The sequence below is a fragment of the Protobothrops mucrosquamatus genome, unplaced genomic scaffold, assembly GCF_001527695.2.
Source record: "Protobothrops mucrosquamatus isolate PMUCROS unplaced genomic scaffold, P.Mucros_1.0 scaffold863, whole genome shotgun sequence".
Classification (NCBI taxonomy): domain Eukaryota; kingdom Metazoa; phylum Chordata; class Lepidosauria; order Squamata; family Viperidae; genus Protobothrops; species Protobothrops mucrosquamatus.
In genome coordinates, this window is record NW_015387118.1 from 338,523 (window position 1) to 364,589 (window position 26,067).

The following is a 26,067-nucleotide window of genomic DNA, read 5'->3' on the forward strand; positions in this document are numbered from 1 at the left end:
TGCCTATGTTTAAAAAAACAAAACAAAACAGGTTGTTTCCAAAGGTGACAAGAATGTGAAATCACTTGCCATGTCATACACAGCAACCTTCTCCAACATGGTGCCCTTCGGAAATATTGAACATGAATGTCCATCATACTCTGTTAACATGTACTGGCTGAGGATTATAGAAACTGACATCAAACCTAACTGGTTACCAAACTAGAGAAAGTAAATATGAAATTGTAACATAGACCTGACTTCAATTTTCCATTGAACAGATGTCACTGAAGACAAATGACATTTTTATTTCAGTAGGTGTACAAATATACATGTCAAGCCTTGATTGAGATCTAGCTTACAATGTTTGAATAGGCAGTTAATACCACTGGTTATATCAGATTTCTAGACAGAGGCAGCCTGCATATAAAACTTAACATTAGTTTATAGAGCCCTTGAATTCAATCTTCAACGTCTCATATTATATTTCTTTCTTTTAATGCCATGATGCAATACTGGGGTGACATCATCCTTAACTGTAAGGTTTGGAATTCTGCCTTTGTCCCCTTCAAAGGTCTGAATCTTAGAATCTGATGATTAACACCCTCTCTGCCAAATCTAAAGTGGCTTTTATGCAACACACATACTATGGTCATTTCCAGATCCAGCATTTTATATTGGTTTCTGTATCTATTGGGGAAATGAATCATGCTGTGTTGTGTGACTCCAGAAACCAAGTCATCTCTCAGATGTGAAGAAAGCAAAATAAAGATATGGGTCCACAAGGTGCCCCATTGCCAAAATGGAGTGTGTGTCTGTGTGTCAAGAAGTCAAGATATGGGTTGTGATTGTGTGGGCAAAGTCCAGTCTGGGTTACTGCCAATTTGGGTTAAGGTCTTGTTAGGTGTTGCCTTCAGGCAGTAATTGGTGCTTTTCACTGATGTTGAATTGCAATGTTCCCTCAACCTATTTCAATAAATTAAATATGTATTTCCACAGCCAAAATATAGCCTTCTTCTCTATTTAGATATATGTGACTAAATTAATATATTGTTCTGAACTTAAGAGTGATTTGTTTAATTGTGTGATTTGGTGTATTATGTGAAACCAGCCATAACACCTAAAAACTGTATTTATGATTTAGCATGTAATGCAAATCTAGTCAAATGAGTTTGTATATAAATCATTATTAGATAAATCATGGCTTAATACAATATCTGAATGCAGTTAATGTATAATCAGTCAGATTGATTGATTCAGAGAGATGGTTTGTCCATACTACTATGCGTGGCTACCTCATCTGAGTGCTTTGCTCACTGTGTATATTATACGAGGAATGTAAACTGACTGCTTAATCTTCTAGCATGTTGTACAAGTTTATACAGTTAGTTTATAGTTCGGTGTGTCATGCAAAATTGTGTTTCTCCCAGAAGCCCTGTTTGGCTGAACAGAAACATAGGATGTTCAGCACGCAGTATAAGAATCTTGAACAGTATGAATTAGATGTAGTTCAAAAGCACTCTTGGTGCACTCAATCCTCTGGAGCCCAGCCCCTTGCACTAGGGTAGGGATGTCAAACTCAATTTCATTGAGGGCTGCATCAGCATTGTGGTTGCCCTCGGGTAGCCGTGTAGGTGTGGCTAGGGTGGGTGCAGTCTACTGAGTGGGCGTGGATGGAGTGGGTGTGGCCTACTGGGTGGGCATGGCCAGTTCTACATCATTCACGTCAAGGGTGCCTGTGGGGGCCTGGACAGGAGTGGGACAGATCTGAGGGTCTCTGGCAGAAGGGGGTGGGACCGGGGCAAGCGCCAAGGCATGGTCCATTTCTTCATTCCTCACAAAGGGTGACACCTCCCCAGCATGCATCCAGGGGGCAGGGCCAACACAGCAGGGGCTGGTTCCTCACTGTTTCTAGACGGCCTTGTGGAGCTAAGACTGAATGCGTTTCAGCATAGATGGCCACCACAAAATTGTACATTGGCTCTCGGCCGGCCTGGGCCAGGGCCAAGGCAGTGGGGGCTGTTCCCTCACTGTTTCCAAGATGGCTTCGCGGGCCACATGAAACCATTTCACGGCTGCATCCGGCCCCCGGGCCTTATGTTTGACATGTCTGGACTAGGGGGTCTTGGGCTAAATATTTCTGGTCTTTATTGACATTTGTTGGGTTTTAGGAAGAATTGGGTTTCTACAAGGCTTAAGATCGCCATTCCAATCGACTTCTCCCAAGACCTGCTCGTACTTCTCCTGTAGGGCACCACCTTTGGCCCTTCTTTAACCATTCACAGTCAATGCCAGATCGGGTTGAAAAGCATGCCTTGCCTCACATGATCAAGTCAGGCTCAGAAAAGGTTTCATACTGATGCTGAAACTTTTTGTTCAATTTTATATTCACAGCATGCAACAGCCGAGCAGGAAGGAATGTGAATAGCAATGTCTGCAAGTGGTGTGACAATACATATCCCATCTGTGAAAATCAGGTGTGCTACAGCAACTGTGATTTTAGCTCCTATTGTGAAAAACCAGAAGAAATCTGTGTTTCTCTATGGTAAGCAAACATTTTAAAAAAAACAACTCCCAACAACAAAGATAACCTAAAATAATAGTCTATCATGTACATTCCTATGTAGTCCATTTTTTCTCTGGTATTTGACTTAATGGAATCTACTATTGACGCATTTGCAGAAATGGGGCAGTTCAGTAACAGGGAAACAAAAGGACAACATTTTGAAAGGCATCCGGCTTGCTGGGCCTCATGTCCTCCCGCCCGACCCTCGACATGCTGACCCGGCCCCTGTCTTGCCTGGCTGGATGTCCCCAGACCCGGCTCCTGCCTTGCCGGGCCTCACGTCTGCCCCTCAGCTCTCATCTTCCTGGGCCTCGCATCCTCCCACCCAGCCACTGTCTTGTCGGCCATCATGTCCCCAACCCAGCCTCCCACCTTATTGGGCCTCACCTCCCCCTGCTCAGCCCTGGGCCTCATGTCCCCCCACCCAGTCCCCACCCTGTCAGGTTTCATGTCCCCCACCCGGCTCCTGCCTTGCCAGGCCTCACATCCCCCAGGCTGGCCTTTGACTTGCAGGGCCTCACGTCCCTCCATCCAGCCCCCATCTTCACTGGCCTCACGTCTCCCCACCCAGTCCCCACTTTTCTGGGCCCCAAGTTTCCCTGTCTGGCCCTTGCCTTCCCGGGGCTCACGTCCTTCCACCTGGGTCGCGCCTTGCTGGGTCTGACACCCCTCGCCCATCCTTCACCTTGCTAAGCCTCACATCACATGCCTGGCCCCCACCTTGTCTGGCCTGACATCATCATGCCGCCCCCCAGCCTTGACTGGCCTCACGTCCCCCCGTCCAGCTGTTGCCTTGCCTGGCCACATGTCCCCCCCCAGCCCTTGCCCTGCATGGCCAAATGTCATGGTTCTGACAAATGAGACCAAATAAATCAGAATTTCAAACTAGACGTTTCCTCAAAAAACATGTTTATTGGCTACATAGTATCAGCATGGTCAAAAGTGAAACAAGTCTGAAATTTCTTCCAAAGTGATACACTATTACAAAGTTTAACTTCCCACCCCAGTGTTATGCAATCAGCTACATTCCCCAATAGAATAGTTTGGCAGGCTTTGTAACCAAATGCTCACCCCCCCACACCTGACAGAAATGACCTTTGTTCCCATGGGACAGTAAAATATTTAGATTAGCAGATATCCTCTGCACCCCCTCCTTTTCTTGTGGCAACCTAGAACGAGCAAGATGGCTGCAGCCAGGTTCATTGTAGAGTTGACAGTTGGACCCCTCCCTAAGAAGAAAGCAAGTCTAATAGAGGAAACAAAAATACAAGTTAGGAATCCCCCCTGGGTTTTTGAGAATGTTTGTTATAAGACCTTCGTATTAATCTGTTTGCTTTTCACCCAAGTAGTTTCTGACAAGGAGTAACCTTTCCACTGAACTAAATATTGTAATTTTCCCTTATACAATCTAGTATCAAGGATGCGTTTTATTTTATAGTGTGTTTCTCCCTCCACTAGAGTGGGATCAGGCACTTTCTTGGGAACTGGCTGCAAGGATGATTCTGTGACTGGCTTTAACAAACTGCAATGGAAAACAGGGTGAACTTTCCCTAATAGCCGTGGGATTTGCAACTGAACTGTGACAGGATTTATAATCCTGACTATAGGAAAAGGACCGAGAAACTTAGGTCCCAATTTCTTGCTAGGTAATTTCAGCCTTAGATATTTAGCAGAGAGGTAAACCTTCACCCCCACATGATCTTCTGGGGAGATCGCTTCTTATCAGCTTGTTCTTTATACGTCTTAGTGGCTTGGGCTACAGCTTTTCTTATATTTGTCCAAACAGCTTGCAAAGATGTCATCCACTGATCTAGGGTCTGCGAGGTGGGAGGTTCTTGGCGGTATTCAGGCATAGTGACAAACTCCCGACCAGTGGCTATTTTGAAGAGAGTGAGTCCAGTGCTACTGTGCACAGTATTGTTGTATGCTACTTCAGCGAAAGGAAGGCAGGCATTCCACCCAATTAGTCTGTTGGTAGTTAACATAGCATCTGAGGTATTGCTCCACCATTGCGTTCGTACATTCAGCCAATCCATTTATACTCACATGAAAAGCAGATGAAAGTCCCTGGATAGACCCAATCAGTTTTACAAACTCCCTCCCAAATTTTGCAGTAAATTGAACCCCCCCTGTCTGATATAATCCTTTTCAGTGCTCCATGGAGTCAATAGATTTGTTTTAAAAATAATCTGGCTAGCTTTTGGGCAGACGGAGATCCCGAGCAAGTGATGAAATGAGTGTTTTTTCATAGCTGCACAGGTAGCACAGCTTTGTACATAACTTTCAATGTCTTTTTTCATGCCTGGCCACCAAAACTGCCACCGAACCAAATGCAAAGTCTTTAGGAACCCAAAATGCCCAGCTTGTTTTGCATCATGACTACATTGAAGGGTGTCGTGCCCCCATCGGAGCCTGAATCTGCTGAGGAAGATGAGCTGGAACTGGAGCCAACAGAGATAGAGGGGGAGGCATCATTGGCTTCGGAGAAATATGGGGAGGAGCAGGCCAAGGCAGGCCATGGCCTTTCAGGATTGGGACGGCTTGAAGGCAGGAAGAAACAGGGGCAGGATGAACATGAGAGACAGAGCTCAGGCAATGAGCAAGGGCCACACAGTAGCCCAAGGAGGACACAGTGGGGAGCAAAAAGGGAAAAAAAGTGAGACGGAGAAGAGAAAAAGAAAAGAAAAGGCACTGACTTCCAACTTCCTCTGTTGCAGTAGAAGGAAACATTAACATCGAACCTCAACTTTTTTTACATCACAGATAAAATCTGTGTGCCTGTCTGCCTTCCTATCAAAGAGATAAAGTGAGAGAAATCTGTGATAATATTTATAATGTGACCACCTATTAGTATTGTAATTATCAATTCTTTGGCTGGAAGTTTTTTTAAACAATGAAAAACTCAATATGTTTGGAGTGGGATCATTCCTCATCCTAAACCATAATATTATATGTTTGATTTACAATTTAACCTGTGGTGATCTCAGGCAATTAAGTTTTATTTAACAAACCATGGTTAAGAAAAATGTAGCTTACTGTGAGGTGTGAACTAGGTCTTCTACTCTAAAAAATGAAAGACAAAAATGGAAAGCAAAATATCAAATATCAGATAATACTAATATTAGGCCATTAATATCTATATCTTCCTTGTCGTTTCAGGAAACAAGTCAATGCCAGTATAAAAGTGAACACTTTCTGCCACAACCCGCAACTGCCAGTGGAAAATGTCATGATATCGAAGTATAACACATCACAGTGCATCATGGCCCGGCAGCAGAATGAGGATGGCGTTTTTTACATCTGTGGTTGTGTGAAAGAGCAGGAATGCAATGACAAGCTTATCTTTGAAAATCATACCAATGGTGAGTCTGCTTAGTGGTGATTGACACCCGTACGGAAGATTTGAACATTCAGATATTCCTGAGTTCTGATTTGTTCCTCTTTCACACAGGACAATTGGGGGGAGGCTGGATATGGTCTCCAGGGAAATTGGAGTGTTTTCAAAAAATATCTCCCTTTCCCCCAGTTACTTTATAAAGGAGGATCATTTTCTTGAGAAGGCCTCAGGTTTTATCCTAATGCTACAAGAAGGAGTGTTTATGGTCAGTATGGGTTGTGATGGAGTGATCCTCTAACTCCAAAGAATTCACTCCTCTTAGACCCTTTGCAGATCCACAATTATAGCTCTCTGCCTGATCAGAAGTTAGTTCTACAAGAAATCCGATCTGTTTCCTGTTACAGTTTAAAAATAGAGGCAGCATATTGTCCCCAGTTCCTCAAGTATTCCAGCAAACATTATTTGCCTGTCAGGCAAAAGTATAAAAACAATAAAATACCAGCCTGGGAAGAAGCAATTTGTGGGAATCAGATATTTTTCCCAATCCCTGCTGGTCTAGTTGGAAGTCTGCACATTTTCAACCAAGAAAGTGGCAGTAAAGTTTCAAGCAAACTTTATGCTTTCTGAATGAAATTTACCCCAGCAAACAGCTTTACAAGCTGATGGTTAATGGGTTCGAATCCTCTCTTTGGCAAAACATATTGGCACATCTTTTTTTTTATATAAAAATTTTATTAATTTTTAAGAATTACAGTCTTTAGTACTTAATAAACAACATGTTGTCTGGGTTCAGATATTTAACATTAACTTCTTCAATATAAATCTGTTCAATACTACATAATTCCTGATCCTCCTTTCTTCTCCATATTTTTTCCATTTTCCCTTCATTACACAGTTACAATTTTTGGTACAGTTAATGTATACAGAATTAAATATAAGCATCTTCATAATATTTTATTAATATCATACAAATAATAATATCAATTCATAAATCAATAATGTCAATTCATAAATTAATATCCTGTTTTTCATGCTCTTGTTAATGTTTGATTTCCCATCAATATTTGAAATATCTTTGTCAGTTATGGTTTCCTCAATATTGATTACATTTATATAGCTAAAAGTTTTATCCATATCAATCCTCCTCTTATCTTCGTATTTCCCATATCAAAAAAAGAGAAAAAATGCTATCTTAGTTCTAAATCATATCTTTAGACTATAAAAGTCTAATTATATCTAAGGGCATCCGTTCTTTTAATCTTATTCAAACAAGTATTTAAACATATAATGCCCCCTCTAAAAGGTCAAATCTTCTGTTTTTTAAATCTAACTCTCACATTTTTCTTTGCCAAGTAGCTTTCCAAGCCAAGGCAATTAGATCGCCCAGGAATTTTCTTTCTATTTTTGTAAAAATTGCTTGGCATGAGGAAGCCAATTTAGGTAGGGTGGTTTTTTTAGGGGGGGGGAGGAATTCTACCCATTTATATTCCTTAAACAACTCCCAGTTCCTTTCTCCCGCCATATCTCTTTTCATTCCCTGTCTCCCAAGTTGTGACATTTCCTCTAACAGCTCTATATATCATTTTTTAAAACCTTCTTCCTTGCCATCAGATATATTTTGCAGACCTAGGGGGTAAAAGGTCTTTCGCATATTCATTATTATAACTAAGTCTTGCAGTATTTTGTTTATATATAGTCATTTATATTTTCCCTCTTTTATCTCTTCCATCTCTAAATCCATTTCCTCTGTTTCGTCTTCTAATTTCTGGTTTGTTTGTTCATACTTTGTAGTCTTTATCTGGGAACTTTCTAGTTGTAGATTTAATTTGGAGATTTGCTCATTTATATTGTCTAAATTGTTTTTAGTCTCATTATGATTTCTTTTTATGTTCTCTTTATATTCAACAATTGTTTGGTGAATTAGTTGTAGTATAGAATATATTTCCTTCTGAAAGGTATTTGTTTTTTCTTGAGGCATCATTCCTGGAGATCCTCTAATATCACAGGCTCAGTAAGAGTAGATCAAAGTTTCCTCTAATTTTCTGGTCTTTATATGTATCCTTTATAATCCAATAGGTTCCAAAGTATAGGTTCAGTCCTGAAAGCAATATTTTATAGTGATCCTTTGTCTCAAGTACCCAAAATTGTCAGTCAGGCAAGGTTGTAATCCACAATGTTTGAAGTGTTCAAAATGTTCAACCTCCCTGAAAACAGCTCAAAAGTCTCTCCCAGCCAGGCATAGTCCAAGGTCAAATTTTTCTTTTTCTCCCACTAGCTCTTGAAGTTAAAAGTCCAAGCTCAGTAGGCATTTATAATCCAAGAAGATCAGGGTGATAAGTATGCCAAAATATTTTCCTTTATTGCCAGCTGTTCTCCCAGGCTAGGAGTCACCAAGCAGCCAGGAAGCAAGTTATAGTGCTATACACAAATCCACCACTAGATGTCATTCAAAGTTAATTTTCCACTCTTAAAGAATTGATTTCTTATATTTCGCCTCAATGTTTTTTTTTCAAAGAGAAAATCTTATCTCAGTTCTCAAATATATCAAAGCTATAGCTTTATGTTACTTCCACTTCAGTATTGTATGTTTCCACCAGTTCCATTTACATTCGGAGGTTTTTAGCTTCTTGGGAGCCTTTCCCAGAAAATTCAGTTGTAAAATAGTAAAGAAAGGATTAATATTCTCATCCAGTTCCAAACATACTGTTTACAACATATTAATTGGTGTTTTTTTCTTCTTCGGTTGTCAGCAGCTAATGGCCGGCCACAGGAATGAAGCCGGTCTTTCCCCTGCCGATTTGGAGGGCTTTCCTTGGATTGAATGGAAAGACCGCCATCTCTCTGTGATCAACAAGGCAGCCCTCCTCTTCATCGCCTCTTCAGGGCGACTTTAGGCTCTTTTTAGAGCCCCCAGCAGGGCAAAATTGGGCGCAGAAGGCAGAGCCCTGCCTTCCTGTGTCCCGTTCTGCCATGATGCATACCAGAAGTCCTCACATATTGGCATATCTATACAGTCTTCTAGCTTTGGCTTCAGGATGCTTGGCTAGCTATTCCTGAAGGACACTTCTGCATCACACAGCCTTCCTCTCCCTCCTTGCTATTATGATGTTTTTCTGAACCAAAACTGAGGTACTGTTTGCCATCTTTACCCACACAAACCCTACTATTTATGTAATACATGCCACTTCAGCAACTACTAAGCTGATGATGCAGCAGGGGGTGGATCTCTTCAGCTTCCATTGGCCTTTAGCTGAGCAGGTGTGCCCCTTCCCTTCCTGTCACCTGCAGTGAGTAGTGGTTGGCATTCTGGTGACATGATGGGGGAAAGAATCATATTTATTCCCCTCTCCCAGTTTACTTACAGAGTATGTTGACAGATCTCTTAGGGCAGGGGTAGGCAACCTTGGCTCTTTTATGACTCGTGGACTTCAACTCCCAGAATTCCTGAGCCAGCATGACTGGCTCAGGAATTCGGGGAGTTGAAGTCCACGAGTCATAAAAGAGCCAAGGTTGTCTACCCCTGTCTTAGGGCAGCAAGAGAGTTCTCCAATTTCAGCCAGAGCTGCCCTGTCCTTTGCAGTGTGTTGGCAGTTCACTCAGGAGATCTGAGAGAAGGAAGAACAATTGAGGTTGCTCAGGATGGGGGCTTCCCACGGAAGCAATCTGGCAATGCCTCTTCTACTTTGCCATAATTCCTCCAGCATTTGGTCATGAGGTATAGTGACCCCACTTCCCAGGGATCAGGTGTTGCAGATGAACTGGGGATGAATTATAAAGCAAGAAGGGAATCTAGGAATCTCCCAGATCAAGTTCTGACAAAATGGTCAGATTCCACCAGAACAGTTAAAGCCCAGTTTTGGTTTAATTGGAAGAATTAGCATAAAAATACAGATGAAATGTTAGGTGGCTGCATTTTCCTTGCACAAAACTCTTCAAAGAAAAGCTATCAAAACTAAGATGTAAAAGTAAAGTTAGGGACACACACAGGAGTTTGGCATTCTGCTGCTGCTGTTCTGCAGGCAGTTGTTCCAGTTGTTTTTAATGGCTACTTAAAGAAAAATAATGCAGCAAATCCATTCAGTTATATGCCATCAAGTTGATGTCAGCTCTTAACAATCACGGAGCATTGGAATCTAACTCTTTCTCTCTCACTCAGACTCTGTGACATAAAATGAGGAGCTTGCACCTATCATTTACAATAACATCTGGGTTTTGTGAGTTCTGTGTTTCCCCATTCATGCTTCATATTATTTATTACAAAACTGAGCAAAAAGTTATCCTGGGTGCTATACCTGACTGCAGGAAGTCCCAAAGAGCAAATGAACAGTGCAACAATCCTAATCAATAAGGCATTTTGCAAATTTCAGGTATCAAACAAACAGAAATTGACTTTTGGCTTTACAGAATTAAAGTTTTTTCTGTTTTATCCTTGATAGCAGAAAGTTCTTTAAAGTAGCCCAGGACCTCCACCGGAATGTGACCTTTATACCCGATTGATTTCTAGGTTTATAAGATATAATACCTACTGAAACATATTGATGCCCTCATTCCTTGTCACAAACCAACCTATATATCATGCAGGGGGGGAAAAGATTTCTGGCAGAGACCAAAGTTTGAAACCACAAAGAACTACAAGGCAACATCTTTCTTTCTTTCATTTGTTTTCAAAGAAAGCAGTATGCCTGAAACTTTTTTAGGCTTGTGCAACAATCCCAGCTGTAAACTGATGACTTTGCATTTGCGGCTGGAACTTATTTAAAGAGTTCCCAGGGGTGATGTAGCCAGGAGGCATTACTTCAGCTTTGCACACTGCAGCCCTGGAAAATGCTCAAAAAAGAAAAAAAAAAAAGGGTTCTGCTTTCCATTGAATGTCACCATTTCAGAGATGTTGTCATAGCCATCAGGTAAATCCATTACTGAAAAAGATAGCAGAGGCCTCACACTTTCCAAAGCAAACTTAAATTATATCATTTGATGCTGATCTTGTGGTTTGAACTTGGTGTCTTATTTTAGAAACATTCGCAGCTTAAGCACAAATCAACTGCAGCAGACTTTTCTTTTTTCTTTTTCTTTTTGGGAAGTGCCAAGTCAAACAGCTAAGGGGTCTGGCTTTCTTACTCCCAGGATCTGAATGGTAGACTTCACCCACTGAAGTCATGCCCTGAAGTCTTTAGCTTGAGGGATGGTTCTGAACTACTCATCCTTCATTGTTCTATTGGGCAAGAAATCCCTGCTTTGAATTTAATAAGTAAGAATGGAGGGACTGGATACATTTCTTCATGTTGGGGCAAAGAGATAAAATCTCATTTGTACTGAAATGACACCACTGTTCTAGTAATGTTCAGAATGTATTCTAAGGCAGGGGTCCCCAACCCCTTGTCCGTGGACCAGTACCGGGCCATGGCATGCCAGCAATCTATCCGCACAAACAAGCAAAGCCCCATCTGCAAGATGCAGGCAGCACACAAAACCATGCACCCTCCGGTCTGTGGAAAAATCTCTCTCCACAGAACCAGTCCCTGGTGCCCAAAAGTTTGGGGACCTCCGTTCTAAGGCCCTTGCCTTTTTTGCACCCTATTTTAGACCCAAATACTTCAGAGCCAAATACTGGTAGGACCAGCTCATCCATATCACTTTCTCTGCCCAATAGAATTGTTCTTTTTTGGAGCTTTTAAATTGAAGCTTCTGTTCATTAGCAGACTGATGGAGACTTTTCAGCAATGGCTCCCTCCTTTTGTAATATCAACCCCAGCACAACACTCTGATCACTATCATTTGAGAGCTGGTATTTGTTTTCCTGCCTCAAAAAATGGTGACCTTCTCTGGACTCAGAATCTGGTTAGTACTTGGATGGGAGAATCCACATACTAGATAGAAGAATAAAACAAAATCTGAGAAGGTTATGGAAAACCTCTTCTGTTCTTTGCCCATAAAACTACATGGGTTGTCCAGGAGGTCACTAAGAGTTCGACTCAGCTCACAGAAACTTTATCTACTTGTTTCCTTAGACTTTTAAGCATTGTTATCCTTGCCTTTCCATTTGAAAAGTGCTTTGATTTTATCAGTCTGAGTGGACCGATGCTGTTTGAGTTAGTTGCATTTCTTCACAGAGCTCATTTTAGCAGCTTCTACTTTTTTTGAATCCATATTGGGTTTTTTTTAGTGAACATAAATGAGTGCATGCTTATCAGAAAGATAAGGCACTTTGGTTTAATGCTTTCTTCTTTAAAATGCCTAATAATTAATAACAGGACTATTTATATTTTTAAAAGCCTGGAAAAAATGAGCTACCCAAGTTTTCCATCCCCATTCTCTTGGGTTTTCTTGTTCAGGAATAGGGGAGCTGCTCAAGGAAGAATTATTACTTTCCATCAGCAAAACTCTTTCGCTCAGCCACGTGGCGTTCATAAGATGCGGCTTTATGCTGAATCAGTCAATTGACCGACTGCTCTTTTCCTCAACCTGGTGCTCTCCAGATGTCTTAAAAGAATAGTTTCCATTCTTACCAGCCCAATTCACAGGATTAGATAGTCTCTAGCATATCCTGAGGGGTTGGGGGTGGAGGAAAGGTGGTCTGTTGTCTCTTATAGGGATGCCGAATTAAGTTCTGTATTTCATTCATTTTGGAGGAAGGGGAAGATTTGTGTCAATGTTGATTCCGGCAAATGCCTGGAAAACTCCCTGCAGTTTTCTTTGGCAGGATTTCAGAAATGACTCGCCCTTACTTCCTCCTTACCTAGGCAAGTAAGAGAGAGTGACTGGCCCAAGATCATGAAGCTTGCTGCCTAAAGTGGGACTAGAACTCCCAGTCTCCCGGTTTCTGGCCTTGTGTCTTAACCACTACACCAAATTAGTTCTCACTATGATTTCATTATTTCATGCACGCAGTGTGTTTAATTAATGTAATCTATCTAATTAACATAGCTATATAGTTTTCTTTATCTGGGCAAGTGGGAAAACTACAAGGAAAGCATTAAGTTGTAGCCATGTTACAGTTTCATGGCATGGGACCTGTGCCTGTGGTTTTAATCTGAAAGCATGCTAACCTTCCTTTAGAGCAGACCGAGGAATTTTATGGCCCCACCCAGGCCAATCCAACCCTTTGGCTGTCCCTGTCCAGCCCACATGAGATTAATCAGAAATTAGAAATCAAATGTGTATTAGTGTACACCATGTACACATGCACACCACATTTCCTTTATTTTGAAGGCCAATTGGTTTTCTGTTCTATTTATGTATGCTTGTGTGTGCATGCCTACGCACCTTCACGGCCTTGTTAATTTCGGCCCTCCACAAAAGTCCCAGTTTTGCATATGGCCCCTTGGGAAAATTAATTGCTTAGCCCTGCGTTAGAGGACACAGGGTCAAATATAGCAGAGAGCCTAAGAAGCAGGAAGGGAGTTGGGAACAGCCCTTGTACTGCCTTTCCTGCTAGCTGAGAGATAACTTTCAAAATAGGGGCAACAACGCCCAAGAGGTGCAGTGTACAAGGCAGTCTCTATAGCCGAGTCAGCATCTTGATGTCCTGAAAAGAACTTCTAAATGCCTTCCCAGAAGGATGCCTAGATGACCTCTGGAAAACCCAGACATGCCTGCTGTTATGTCCTGGGCCTGCTGAGTAACTCAGCAGGTGCAGGAAGCTGCAGAGAGGCCCGGGCAGACCACGTGGATGCCTGGGACCAGACAGGCTGTCTCCAGCCTATTTTGCATGCGGAAGGCGGGAGAATCCGTTGCATTGATTGGCTGACACTACCCCTGCAAAGGGGTACAAAAGGAATCCGCACCATTTTGTATTGGTTCTGTTGTGATCTGAATAAAGAGAAGACTGTTGTTACTCCTGCCTCGTCTCAATGTCTTTACATAGAAAACAGAACACCTGCTGTAGTATGCTCGACTCTGTTAAAGGTGAAATAAAAGAGGAGGAAAGCGGCTCTTGATTTCTACTGCCTTGTTGTAATTGGGGAATGAGAGACGAGAATACCGTACAGGTAGTCCTCAATTTACAATCATTTGTTTAGTGACGGTTCAAAGTATACAGCGGCACTGAAAAAAGTGACCGATGACCGTTTTTCACACTTACAAATGTTGCAGCCTCCCCATGGTCAGGCGATCAAAATTTGGATGCTGGGCAACCGGCTCATATTTATGATGGTTGCGGTGTCCGGGGGGTCACGTGATCACCTTTTGCGACCTTCTGAGAAGCAAACTCGATGGGGAAGCCAGATTCACTTTACGACTGTGTTACTAATTTAACAACTCCAGTGATTCACTTAACAGTTGTGGCAAGAAAGGTCACAAAATGGAGAAAAACTCACTTAACAACCATCTGGTTTAGCAATGGAATTTTGGGGCTCAATTGCAGTCATAAGTTGAGAACTACCTGTAATCTTTTTTAATAATAATAATAATAATAACAGGAACAACAAGCGTAAAAATGAGAAGATCGTACAGCCTCTCCTTCAGGTGACACAGGGAAGTAGCAAGTAGCCCCCCTCCTCTTCGTGTCAATGCTGAAGACATGACTGAGGAAGTTGCTAGAGAAGAATGGTGGAGTGAACAGTAGGGAGCCTTTGAGTCCTTCCAAAATCTTCTGCTGCCATGTGAGCAGGAACCCAGGAATCCTTCCCTGTTGTGAAAGCAGGCATAGGAAGAGAAAGGCTCCTACTACACACGATTTTGTAACACTGGTGGAGGAGCATCCTTTCACCGATGTCACCAGAACAACTGAGAGAAAGGTGAACCTCCTCTCCTGTACTGTATTCACCATACAACTATTGTCTGTATTGGATGCTAAAATTGGGGGAACCTCTGGATTGTGGCCCCAAGTCTCGGGCTGAAAAATTTGGCCCTAAAATTCTATAGGTCACTGGGGAAAGCTCTTCGAAGTAACTGCTCTGTGTAGGTTGAAACATTCTTGCTAATCTCTGCCTTTTTCTTTCCCCGTAGGATACTCCATGCTCCATAGCAGGGAAATCATTCCTGTAGCAGCCATCAGCCTGCTGCCCCCGCTGTTGGTGGCTATCATGATCACCGTGATATTCTACCTCTGCCGAACCCATCGGCAGAGGAGACGATCCAAGGAGTGGGCCCAGAAACATTCTCGGTGCCGTGAGCTACCTGAATCCCGCAGAGCCACCACTTATGATGAGATCCTGTCTGTCAAGATAGATCATCATTCTGCTCTCCACCCGGCCTGTGCCAGTAGCCTCAACTACATCAACGAACTCCTGCCAGTTGAGTTGGACGAAAGAGTGGGGAAAGGGCAATTTGCAGAAGTCTGGAAAGCCAAACTGAAGCATGCATCTTCAGGCAAGTATGAGATGGTGGCTGTGAAGATTTTCCCTTGTGAGGAATTTGCATCCTGGAAAAATGAAAGCCAGATCTTCGCGGATGCCAACCTGAAGCACTGCAGCATCCTTCGGTTCCTTTCTGCAGAGGAGAGACACTCTGGACTTCAGAAAGAATACTGGCTGATCACCGCCTATCACAGCCAAGGCAATCTTAAGGATTACCTGTCCAGGAATATTCTCAGCTGGAGAAACTTGCAAAAGATGGCAGGTTCCCTCGTGAGTGGCGTGGCCTACTTGCACAGTGATTACACTCCTGGCGGCAGCCCCAAAATTCCCATTGCCCACCGCGATATCAAAAGCACAAATGTTCTCATTAAGAACCAACAAGAATGTGTGCTGTGTGATTTCGGAATTGCTCTGAGACTGGATCCATCTTTAAGCGTGGAAGATTTTGCGAATAGTGGACAGGTGAGCACCGCAGAACAAAAGTAGCTCACTTTGCTTGCTGGGAAATAGGGAAGGTTTCTTTATAGGAGACTCAAGCAAAGAGGGCTTTGTGCATTTTTGTAACACACCATACCTATCACCCACACTGACATAATTTCTTGCATTTTTTCCCCACCCCACTCGTTTCTTCACCTGCAACACAGTCATAGGTAAAGAGAAATGAAATCCTGGGTATCCTTCCTTCTGATCAGGAACATGTTCCAAGTTGCACACTCTCCATGTTTTGTGTTCTCCCGTGCAAATGTTCATGTTCCGCATGAAGATATGGCATACAGTATTATTAAAATATTAACGTGGTGCATGCAGGATTGTTCTTCTTATTTACAATAGGCTTGCTTGAAATCAGTCCAATGAACGCTGCACCTGTGCTATCAGCCTTTAGATCAGATGTACCACCTGGGCCTTTGTTCATTATAGGCAGTAAGTCAGAATCATAGTTTCCTTCTTTTAGATCTGGCTCCACCCATAGCAGTGACATGGCGGCTAGCAATGTTTACAGACGGTATGGATTGATTTCTGATGCACACACAGCACACACACGTGCACGCACACACACTTTATTCAGCACACATACACTTTCTTTATTCAGCAACAAAGCATCATCTTTGCTGAACAGTTGGTTAGGAGCTCAGGCTAAAATCATGCTATTTTCCAGAAGTCCATTCTTTTTCCGTCTTTTGGAAAAAGCAGCAAAGGCGTGGAGGAGCATTTATCAAACCAAAATGAGTACAAATGAGTTATTTCCCGAGGATTTATTTTTTTTTTGTATATTCGCTATTACTCAAAATTTCAACATACCGGTAAATGGTTAACATGTTCCTTGGGCAAAATTCTGAAGATAAAAGATTGGAGATGTTTGGTGATGATGATGATGATGATGATGATGATGATGATGATGATGATGATGATGATGATGATGATGATGATGATGATTTAAAAGTTATTTTATTTTGTATCCAAAGCCTGTGACAAGACATTTCTCCTATGATGGGATAGATCTGTCATAGCTTTTAGTGTTGCCTTTGAACTGACATGGCTTCTCTCTCACGTTTACAGACATGTACCTGTTTTAATCTGTATGTGGTTATCGTTAGGTGGGTACTGCCAGATACATGGCTCCTGAGGTTTTGGAATCCAGAGTGAATCTTGAAGATCTGGAATCCTTTAAGCAAATGGATGTCTATTCTATGGCTCTGGTTTTATGGGAGATAGCCTCCAGGTGTGATGCTATAGGAGGTAAGTCAACATTTCTCAATCATCTTTTCCTGGACCATAGGAGAGGGATGAATTGCCTCTCATTTTCAAATTATTATTGCAATATTGTTTCCATCTGGATATTCTAACAAGTACTAGCCAGAGGGCATGGGAAAATGCATTCCTGAAATGGAAGTCGTTTCAGGTCCAGTAGAGAAGAAATCTGGTCATTAAATTGAAAAGTCACCTATATCCAAGAACCATCAAATCAACCTTAGAGTAATGACTGGATGATCTGGCTCAATGCAATGCAATTTCATGCAATTCACATGGAATTGCACTACTATAAAAGAATTGTTATCATTAAATTATATTAAAATTGTTTTCCACTTTAGCAGAGCTCAGAATCATCTTTGGTGACGTTAGACTCAACACTACAGTGTAACTTTCCAAGACTTATTGAGTCCACCACCTGCTTCTGATTCAACTGATTTGGTCTGTGTCTGATTTCATCCTGTTTTTACATTCAGTTTCTATGAACATCAGTTTTATGACTTTTATTTATTTATTTATTTTTATTTACATTTTTGTATACTGCTCCAATCTTAGTAGATCCCTAAGAAGTACACACACACACACACACACACACACACACACACACAAATAGGAAAATATAACAGACAATAAGCAAAAGTATTTACTGGGCGCCTAAAATCATATTAAGAGCCAAAGACTGATTGAAATAAAATTACCTTTTTTCCCCCCATTCAGCCATTTCTGATTTTCCAGATGCTGAAAAGATGTTTCAAAGTGTGGTTGCCATCACTGAGAAAGCCTGACAACTAGCTCACCGTCCCTGTCCCTTACATGGGGATGGGACTCTCTAAAGATGTTTGGCCAGAATGGGTAGAATCAATCATATTTGATAAGGCAATCCCTCAGGTATCCATATTATGTAGGGCTTAATAAGTAATGCTCAGCTATTTTAACTGGACACAAAAGCATTCTAACGATCAGTATGGTGAACCCCAGTATGGTGATAAGCTGCCTGGGAAAGGCAAGGGAAATCATCAAAACAATTAAAAAGCGAAAATTAGAATATTTCAGACATGTGATGTGACACCCAGAAAAATACGGCATACTCCATTTAATCCTCCAGGGAAAGATTGAAAGCAAACGAGGTCCAGGCAGAAGAAGAACATCGTGGCTTCAAAATCTAAGGGACTGGTTTGGACAAAACTCAGCAGCACTTTTTCGTGCGGCTGCTGATAAAAACAGGATCGCCAACATCCGATAACGGATATGGCACAAGAAGAAGAAGAACCAAGATGGGAGTAATAGGCTACAGCAGGTTTCTCCAGTTGGCACTTTGGTTGTATTCTGGACCAGTTGGAGCTTCCAAGTCATCTTCAAAGCCTGCCTCATGTAGAACATGTTGTTATCCAGCATGAGTTATTGATACAAGGATTTCCTGGTCCAGTAGCAGCTTAACTAGTGCTCCAACTCTATCTGGCACTAGGTAGCTGGTGATCACTTTTAAACCCCTCCTTGGCTTGGGCTGAGGTTATTCACAGGACCATGTCTTTCTGCCTGTCATATCAAATCTGACAGGATGGAACTGCCCTGGGTTCAATCAATTAAGGAATTCTGATGGAGTCCAGAAGATGGGTCTTTTCTGCTATAATGCCCACTCTCTGAAACATTCTTCCTCCAGAGATCTGGTTGACCCGAACCTTGCTGGCCTTTTCTAAAGCCCCGAACACCCCAAATGTGTGAAGGAGCCTATTCCTGACTAATGATTAGTGTGATTTGGGTTGTTGTTGTTTTTTGCATTTTAATGTTTGTATATCTTTTTTTTATTACTTTTTGATACTGCTTGCCACCCAGAGCCATTTGTTGAGATGGGTGGTTATACAGATTAAATAAAATAATTAAATATATTTGCTCCTTTGGACACACAGTTATCAGGGTTAATATTCTTAAGATAACTCAGATATTTACATACTAACTCCATCTTGGTAATTTGTTTATGCCCACCTGCTACATGATAGACTCCAGACTGTAGTTCAAGACTTGTAGTCCTGATGATTTACAATCAAATGCCATTTTTTAGCTTTTTTGCAGCTGTCTGAATCACAAGTAATTGTTCCAAGCAAGATCTGTGTTCTTTAGCAAGATTTATTAGAAGTAATGGATAGGATTAGACAAATTTCATCAACTGAACTATTTCCAAATTAGAATCAAATTTCAGAATACCAAAATGCATTTGGATTAGAGATATTTTTAGTGTGTTTCTAAAGGTGTTCCTGTGATGAATATGCAGTTCATTTCCCTAATAAAGGAGCAGGCTGTTTATCAAAAATTCCTGAATCCTTATCAGTCTGTGAATCAACCATCAGCAGCAGGTTACACTTCACCCAGCAGGTATATGTTAAATAATATAGGAAAGAAGACCAAGTTCCTTGGCATTACACACTGCTGTGGTCAAGGACTCCACTACTTATGTCCCATGACTACTCCAAAATGGAAATGGAAACACTACAAGATAGTGCCTCCTATTTTCAATCGTTGCAGGTGGTCCAGAAGGATACCATGGGAGATGACAGTGAAAGTTGCTAAAAGGCCTACTGGGAAGGATGTATTCCTACCACCCAAGTCCTGATGAAGGACATCTACTAAAGTGACTAATTTTGTGTCTGTGCCATGATTAGATCTGAATCCAGACTAAAGAAGATGTTCTAGACCCAGGGTAGGCAACCTTGGCTCTTTTATGACTCGTGGACTTCAACTCCCAGGCTGGCTCAGGAATTCTGGGAGTTGAAGTCCACGAGTCATAAAAGAGCCAAGGTTGCCTACCCCGGGTCTAGATGATTCATTTTCTCTAGATTCCGTTATAAATGGTGCAGGATTTCCTGCCTGAGCAGGGGATTGGACTAAAATACCTCCAAGGTCCCTTCCAACTCTGTTATTCTGTTAATAGAGTGCCTACCGCTTTCTCAACAAACTTCCTCTAAAAGAAGCCATTTCAGACAACAATGAAGTTGTCAAATATATGGCACTATCGACTCTTCAGGAGAGGGCACGCCACCACCTTTTTCTGAGAAGCAAGCACAAGACTCTTCCTCAGAGATGAAATCATCACCTCCTGAATCCAGCTGCACATGTTCTACCCTGTTACAAGAAGAAACTAGCAGGGGCATGGATCAAGCTATGCAAGTGGCAGAGCTCGGATATTTATTGGTTTATTTATCTGCAGCCACAGGAAATAAGCACGTCAGGCTTTTCCTCCCTGTATTTGATTTACATGCAGGGGTGTCAAACTGCCGGCCCGTGGGCCGGTTTCATCATACCGGAGCTGCGCCCACTCTATTGCCGGCAATGGAAAAAAAGCTCCGATACGTCGCGCGACGTCGCGAGTTTGACATGTCTGATTTACAGCAATGCCATATTTTGTAATCTCTTCCATTTCTTCCACTATTGTAGAGGTGAAGAACTATGAACCACCCTTTGGATCAAAGGTTCGAGAGCGACCTTGCATGGAAGTTATGAGAGACATTGTGCTGTATGGTCGAGAACGTCCAGAGATACCAACTAACTGGTTGGTGCATCAGGTGAGTCTTCAAGCCATTCCAGACCAATGTGATCTCTGTACTGCTGATTTTAATAAAACTATTAAAAGGGATATGATAGCTTTGGGAAGTCCACCAAGAGAATCTTTTCTTTTGTTGAATGTCCACCTTCTTGTAACAAAGAAGATCAAGGGACCTTGGAGGTCATCAAGTCCAACCCCCTGCTCAGGCAGGAACCCTACACCATTTCAGACAAATGGCTGTCCAGTCTCTTCTTAAAAACTTCCAGTGTTGGAGCATTCACCGCTTCTGGAGGCAGGTTGTTCCACTGGTTAATTGTTCTAACTGTCAGGAAGTTTCTCCTTAGTTCTAAGTTGCTTCTCTCCTCGATCAGTTTCCATCCATTGCTTCTCGTCCTGCCTTCAGGCGCCTTGGAGAATAGCTTGGCTCCCTCTTCTTTGTGGCAGCCCCTGAGATATTGGAACACTGCTATCATGTCCCCCCTTGTCCTTCTCTTCGTTAAACTAGACATACCCAATTCCAGCAACCGTTCCTTATATGTTTTAGCCTCCAGTCCCCTAATCATCTTTGTTGCTCTTCTCTGTACTCTTTCTAGTGAACAAGCCCACCTGTTGTCTTGCTGTTAACTCAATTATTCCAGAAACTAACCAAGTTGTTATTACTCTTCTCCAGACTGCAAATAGCAAATTGCAATCCATTTAATAAAATATTACTCATAGTTAATTCTTGCAAAACGCAATCTGATTTAACTATCAAAGAGCTTTTTTTTTTTGCACCTTTTTCCTTTGCCTTCAAAACAGCGGCCCATCCAATGTCAGCAGAAACAAGCAGGCTGCATCATAGAACCCTTTTCTATTAAATATTTCCTTCACAAGTTAATTAACATTGAAATGTCTCTTAAAATATAATCTGCTTGGAGTAATATTCATTTTAATTACCTTAATCTTGGCCCACCAACTAGATGGAATCTTAATCAATCTATTAATATCCTTAGCAATCTTATCTATAACATTAACCATATTGCTTTCCACGTTTTGAAATGTTTTTGCAATATGTGATCCTAATTATTTAATATATTCTGAACAGAGTGCAAAACCCAACTTCTTAGAGTAATCTGTTATGCATCAAAGAAACTAAATTAATTTTTCCAATTAATTTATAACCTGAATATTTAGCAAATTGTTGAATCATATGCATCAAGTTAGTCAATTAAAGAATTATCCGATGTTGCCAAAAATGTCATCAGCATATAGAAATAATTCATACCCAGAATCCATCAATATATCTAACAAGAGCATGAGGTTGCCTAACACAAATTGCTGATGGTTTGATCGTTAAATCAAAAACCAACAAGGAAAGTGAACAAGCCCACCTGTTTTCTTGCTATTAACTTAATTATTCCAGAAACTAATCAAGTTGTTATTACTCTTCTTCAGACTACAAATAGCAAATTGCAATCCATTTAATAAAATGTGACAACCATATACACATATAATTTGCTTTACAAAATTAATCTGAACCATATCAAAAATATTTTACACATACAAAAATATTATAGCAGAATCCAATCTGGTTTAAGATCCAACATATATATTAATTAATAAAATTGGGATTCCTTGCATTTACCAGCAAAACATCTTTAATCAAATTTCTATTTTTCTTTTTCACAGAGGCATAAGCAGCAACAAACTCACTAATGTAAGCCTTATATGCCTCTACCTGCAGATTAGTATAATCCCACTGAATTCAAAGAATGGTGGCTTTTGTTATGTATTATAAACAGAAACATCATCTTGTGTCAAAGAAGTATTAAAATACCACCAACCATGAACTGATGGAACATTTTTTACATGAAATCTGAATGTAACCGAGATCTGAGATCACAATAAAATTAACTCTTGAATCTGAAACATTTTCACGTAAAGAAATGGAAATAAAAAATAAATCAAATTTAAAACTAGTTCTGTGGGCGTAAGAAATAAAGTACAGGTAATCCTTGAGTTGCAACCTTTTTTTTGTGACTGTTCAAAGTTACAATGCACTGAAAAAAGTGACTTATGACAGTTTTTGACATTTACAACCATTACGGCATCCCCATGATCAAAATTCAGATACTGGGCAATTGGTTAACAGTTATGGCGGTTGCAGTGTCCCGGGGTCATGTGATCTCCTTTTGCGACCTTCTGACAAGCAAAGTCAAGTCAGTGGAGAAGCCAGATTCACTTAACAGCTATATTACTAACAACTGCATCAATTCACTTAACAAGGTTTGCAAGAAAGGTCATAAAATGGGGCAAAACTGATTTAACAACTGTCTCATGTAGAAACATAAATTTTGGGCTCAGTTGTGGTGTGGTAAGTCGAGGACTACCTATATGTTCCCTTTTGTGGGGTGATAGAAACCCCGAGTATGCTTCAAGATAAATCCTTATGCGCCACTTTCCAATTTTGATTATAAATCCATTGTAGGAGTTGTCTGTGGAGATTCTCAGTCATCCAAGTCATGGTTGTCCCAAAGGTCCTTTTTCAAAAGGCAACTTGGACTTTCTTGGTTTTGCCTTGAATTCCTCCATTGTAGGAGGAATATTTTTATATAAAATACATGAGATTATCTCCAGCGACCATTACACGTTCAGAAGATGCAGATAACAATTTGGTGAAGCATCTAGGACCGTGGTGGTGAACCTATGGCACGGGTGCCAGAGGCGGCACTCAGATCCCTTTCTGTGGGCACGCGCACCATTGCCCCAGCCCTAGGCCTTCAGCTGGGTTTTATAAAACCTTTTCACTTTAGGCCTCCATCACCGTGTGCAAAAAAAAAAGATCCATTCAGTCAATTTCAACTTCTTGCGGGAAAAAAAAACGATCTTGCAAAGTTGAAATTGATTGATTTAACTTTTTAGTCCCACCCAGTCTGCTGTTACCACCGTGGCCACGCCCACCCAATTGGCAACACCCAGCCAATGGGCTACACCCACCCGGCACTCGACGATGCATAAGTGGGTTTTGGATTGCAGTTTGGGCACTCAGTCTCTAAAAGGTTCACCATCACTGATGTAGGAAAAGTGTCTGTTGTTCAAGATCTCTTTTGACTCAAGGCTTCTGGTCCTCTCCAGGTTTGTGCCTGAAGTCTCTTCTTTATACCAAAACTATCCATACATTTTGTTTAAGTTCCTTGGCTGCTCTATCGTAGTGTGTGCGCAGGCAGCGTTTGAGACGTGTCCCTGCAGTTTTCTTGTCAAGGTTTTTCAGTAGTGGTTTTCTATTGCCTCCTTCCTAGGGCTGAGAAAGAATGGCTGGCCCAAGGTCACCCAGTTGGCTTTGTCCCTAAGATGGGAGGGACTAGAATTCGGTCTCCGTTTCTAACCTGGGAGAATCTCTACACTAAACTGGTTTGCTCTACCATTGCTAGCTGGTATTTTATCCTGGGCTTCTTATGGTTTATAAGCCATTTTGAAGTTGTTTCGAGGTGTAGTTAGGAGTGTTTTAGACATGTGGGAAATGTTTGAACTTAGCCAACACTGTTGCTAGGATATTCCAGAGACAGCATGTGTTGTGTATTGCTGCAAGTGACTAATACCGATTATTTAAGCCTTAAACATCTTACAACAGCAAGCCTTAATATAATATAAACAACCTAACAATAGTAATTGATGGTATTTAAACATAATTAAATACTACTAGTATTTAAAAATAATTATCAATACTCTTTTTAATTTAATTTCTGAGTCGGTACAATTTCTGTAATGCATGCATCTATCTGCCAAGCTAAGGCAAGTCATGTACCGGTATCTAACTTTTAAAAATAAAAATTAAGTTTTACCCTTAAGCTCATTGATGATTATGTGGACATGTACCAGTGGTCTTCTTGGCACTAATGCAGAGGTATTTTGTCATTGTCTTCTTCCAAGATTTTTTTTTACTTCCCAGTCTAGTCTATAGCCATAGGAATTTATGGTAACTTGCTAAATAATAGTTTGCCAGGTTTAACTGCACCTATCTCTTTGAAGAACAGCTGATTGGCTAATCAGGGGTAGGCAACCTTGGCTCTCAACTCCCAGAATTCCTGAGCCAGCCATAAAAGAGCCAAGATTGCCTACCCCTGGGCTAGATGCTGCAATAGCTTTTCCAATCGTCCATGGCTGAATGTCCTCCATGCACCTGTGGATGGAGCTGTAGACCAAATTGTTGATGGGTGCCTTATTGGGAAGGGCTGGTATTTCAGCAACTGAATTCAAGTGAAAAACAAATTTTGCAAGAAGAATCTGGGACAAGATGGGAGAACTGAAGCATTTAGAAGAGGAGATTCCATTTTTTGAATACTCATTTTCTCAAATTTTATAGCTATTTTTCTATTTGTAGAGGGAAAAAAAGGTTTAGATCTACTGCCCTCTGTGCTCAATGTGTTAAAACCCAGGTTGGCATTCAAAAAAACCCATTTTCAATTAAGTTGATGGAATCCACTGTACATCTTTCAGCTTCAGCCATGGTAACAAATGCAATACTGAATGTCAGGTCATAGCCATTGGACAAAAATCCGGCCTTTATAAAGGCTAATTTACTCCACTGAATCAAAATGGGTAAAAGATAATGTATAGGATTATACCAAGTTATTACTGCATATTGCCCTTCTATGTACAATATTGTTACCCTTAATTTGAATGTCAAATGAACAATACAGGGAATTTGGGGCATTGCAAAACGTTATTTCAGTAAGTGTATGTAGTCTTTTGTTTCAATTCATCTAAACCTAAAGTTATGCTAACATTATTTTAAAACATGAAATGGTTAAAATCTGCAAGCAGTCTCTGTTCTTTTTAACTATCATCTGGAATCTGTCATCTATGACACCTTCATTTGCAATTAAAACACAGTAATTTAAAATACAATATTACGCTCCAAAAAATGGCAGCACATTCAGGTGATTCCTACTTACAGCGCATTCAGACAATGTTCAGACCACCTTAATTTTTGTCAGTTTTGTTATCCAGCAGCCTGATTCTACAGTTGTTGAAATTTTTTTTCCATTAATCTACACCAGGGGTAGGCAACTATGCTGGCTCAGGAATTCTGGGAGTTGAAGTCCACGAGTTATAAAAGAGCCAAGGTTGCCTACCCCTGATCTACACTCAGTACCCCAAAAAAGAAACAACTAAAATATGCCAATGTGATATTTCAGGTTTTTTTTCTTTTTAATAAATTTACAGATATTTCTAAACTTCTGTTTTCAATTTGTCATTATGGGGTACTGAGTGTAGATTAATGAGGGGAAAAATTGTATTTCAACAACTGTAGAATCACATAACACATAACAAAATTGGCAAAAGTGCAGGGGGTCTGAATACTTTCTGAATGCATTCTGTATCTACCATGTTAAACTTGGGTATAATCCGAGTGGGAAAAACACTCCGTGTCTTTCCTGATAGCAGGATGTGAATAAATTGTGCTGGACATCACAGTGGGAAGGTGGAACATGCAGTTGACTTTGGCAGAAATTTAAGATAGTTTGAGCATGCGTTCAGCAAGCAAAATAAAGAAGTGCAGTTTGAAAAGGAAGAAAGAATGTAAAACTCTCCTTGCTTACAATAATGGATTAAGAGACAG

At 41.0% G+C, this 26,067-nt stretch overlaps 1 protein-coding gene across 1 annotated transcript in view; it reads left to right on the forward strand.

Moving 5' to 3' along the window:
* Nucleotides 1–26,067, forward strand: part of LOC107290268 (TGF-beta receptor type-2) — a 60,321-nt gene that overhangs the window by 31,706 nt on the left and 2,548 nt on the right. Inside the window, exons 2-6 of the mRNA XM_015819133.1 lie at nt 2,374–2,524; nt 5,705–5,907; nt 14,829–15,640; nt 16,774–16,915; nt 20,357–20,484. Of these exons, the coding sequence (XP_015674619.1) occupies nt 2,374–2,524; nt 5,705–5,907; nt 14,829–15,640; nt 16,774–16,915; nt 20,357–20,484 (1,436 nt within the window). The remainder of the gene's footprint in view (nt 1–2,373; nt 2,525–5,704; nt 5,908–14,828; nt 15,641–16,773; nt 16,916–20,356; nt 20,485–26,067) is intronic.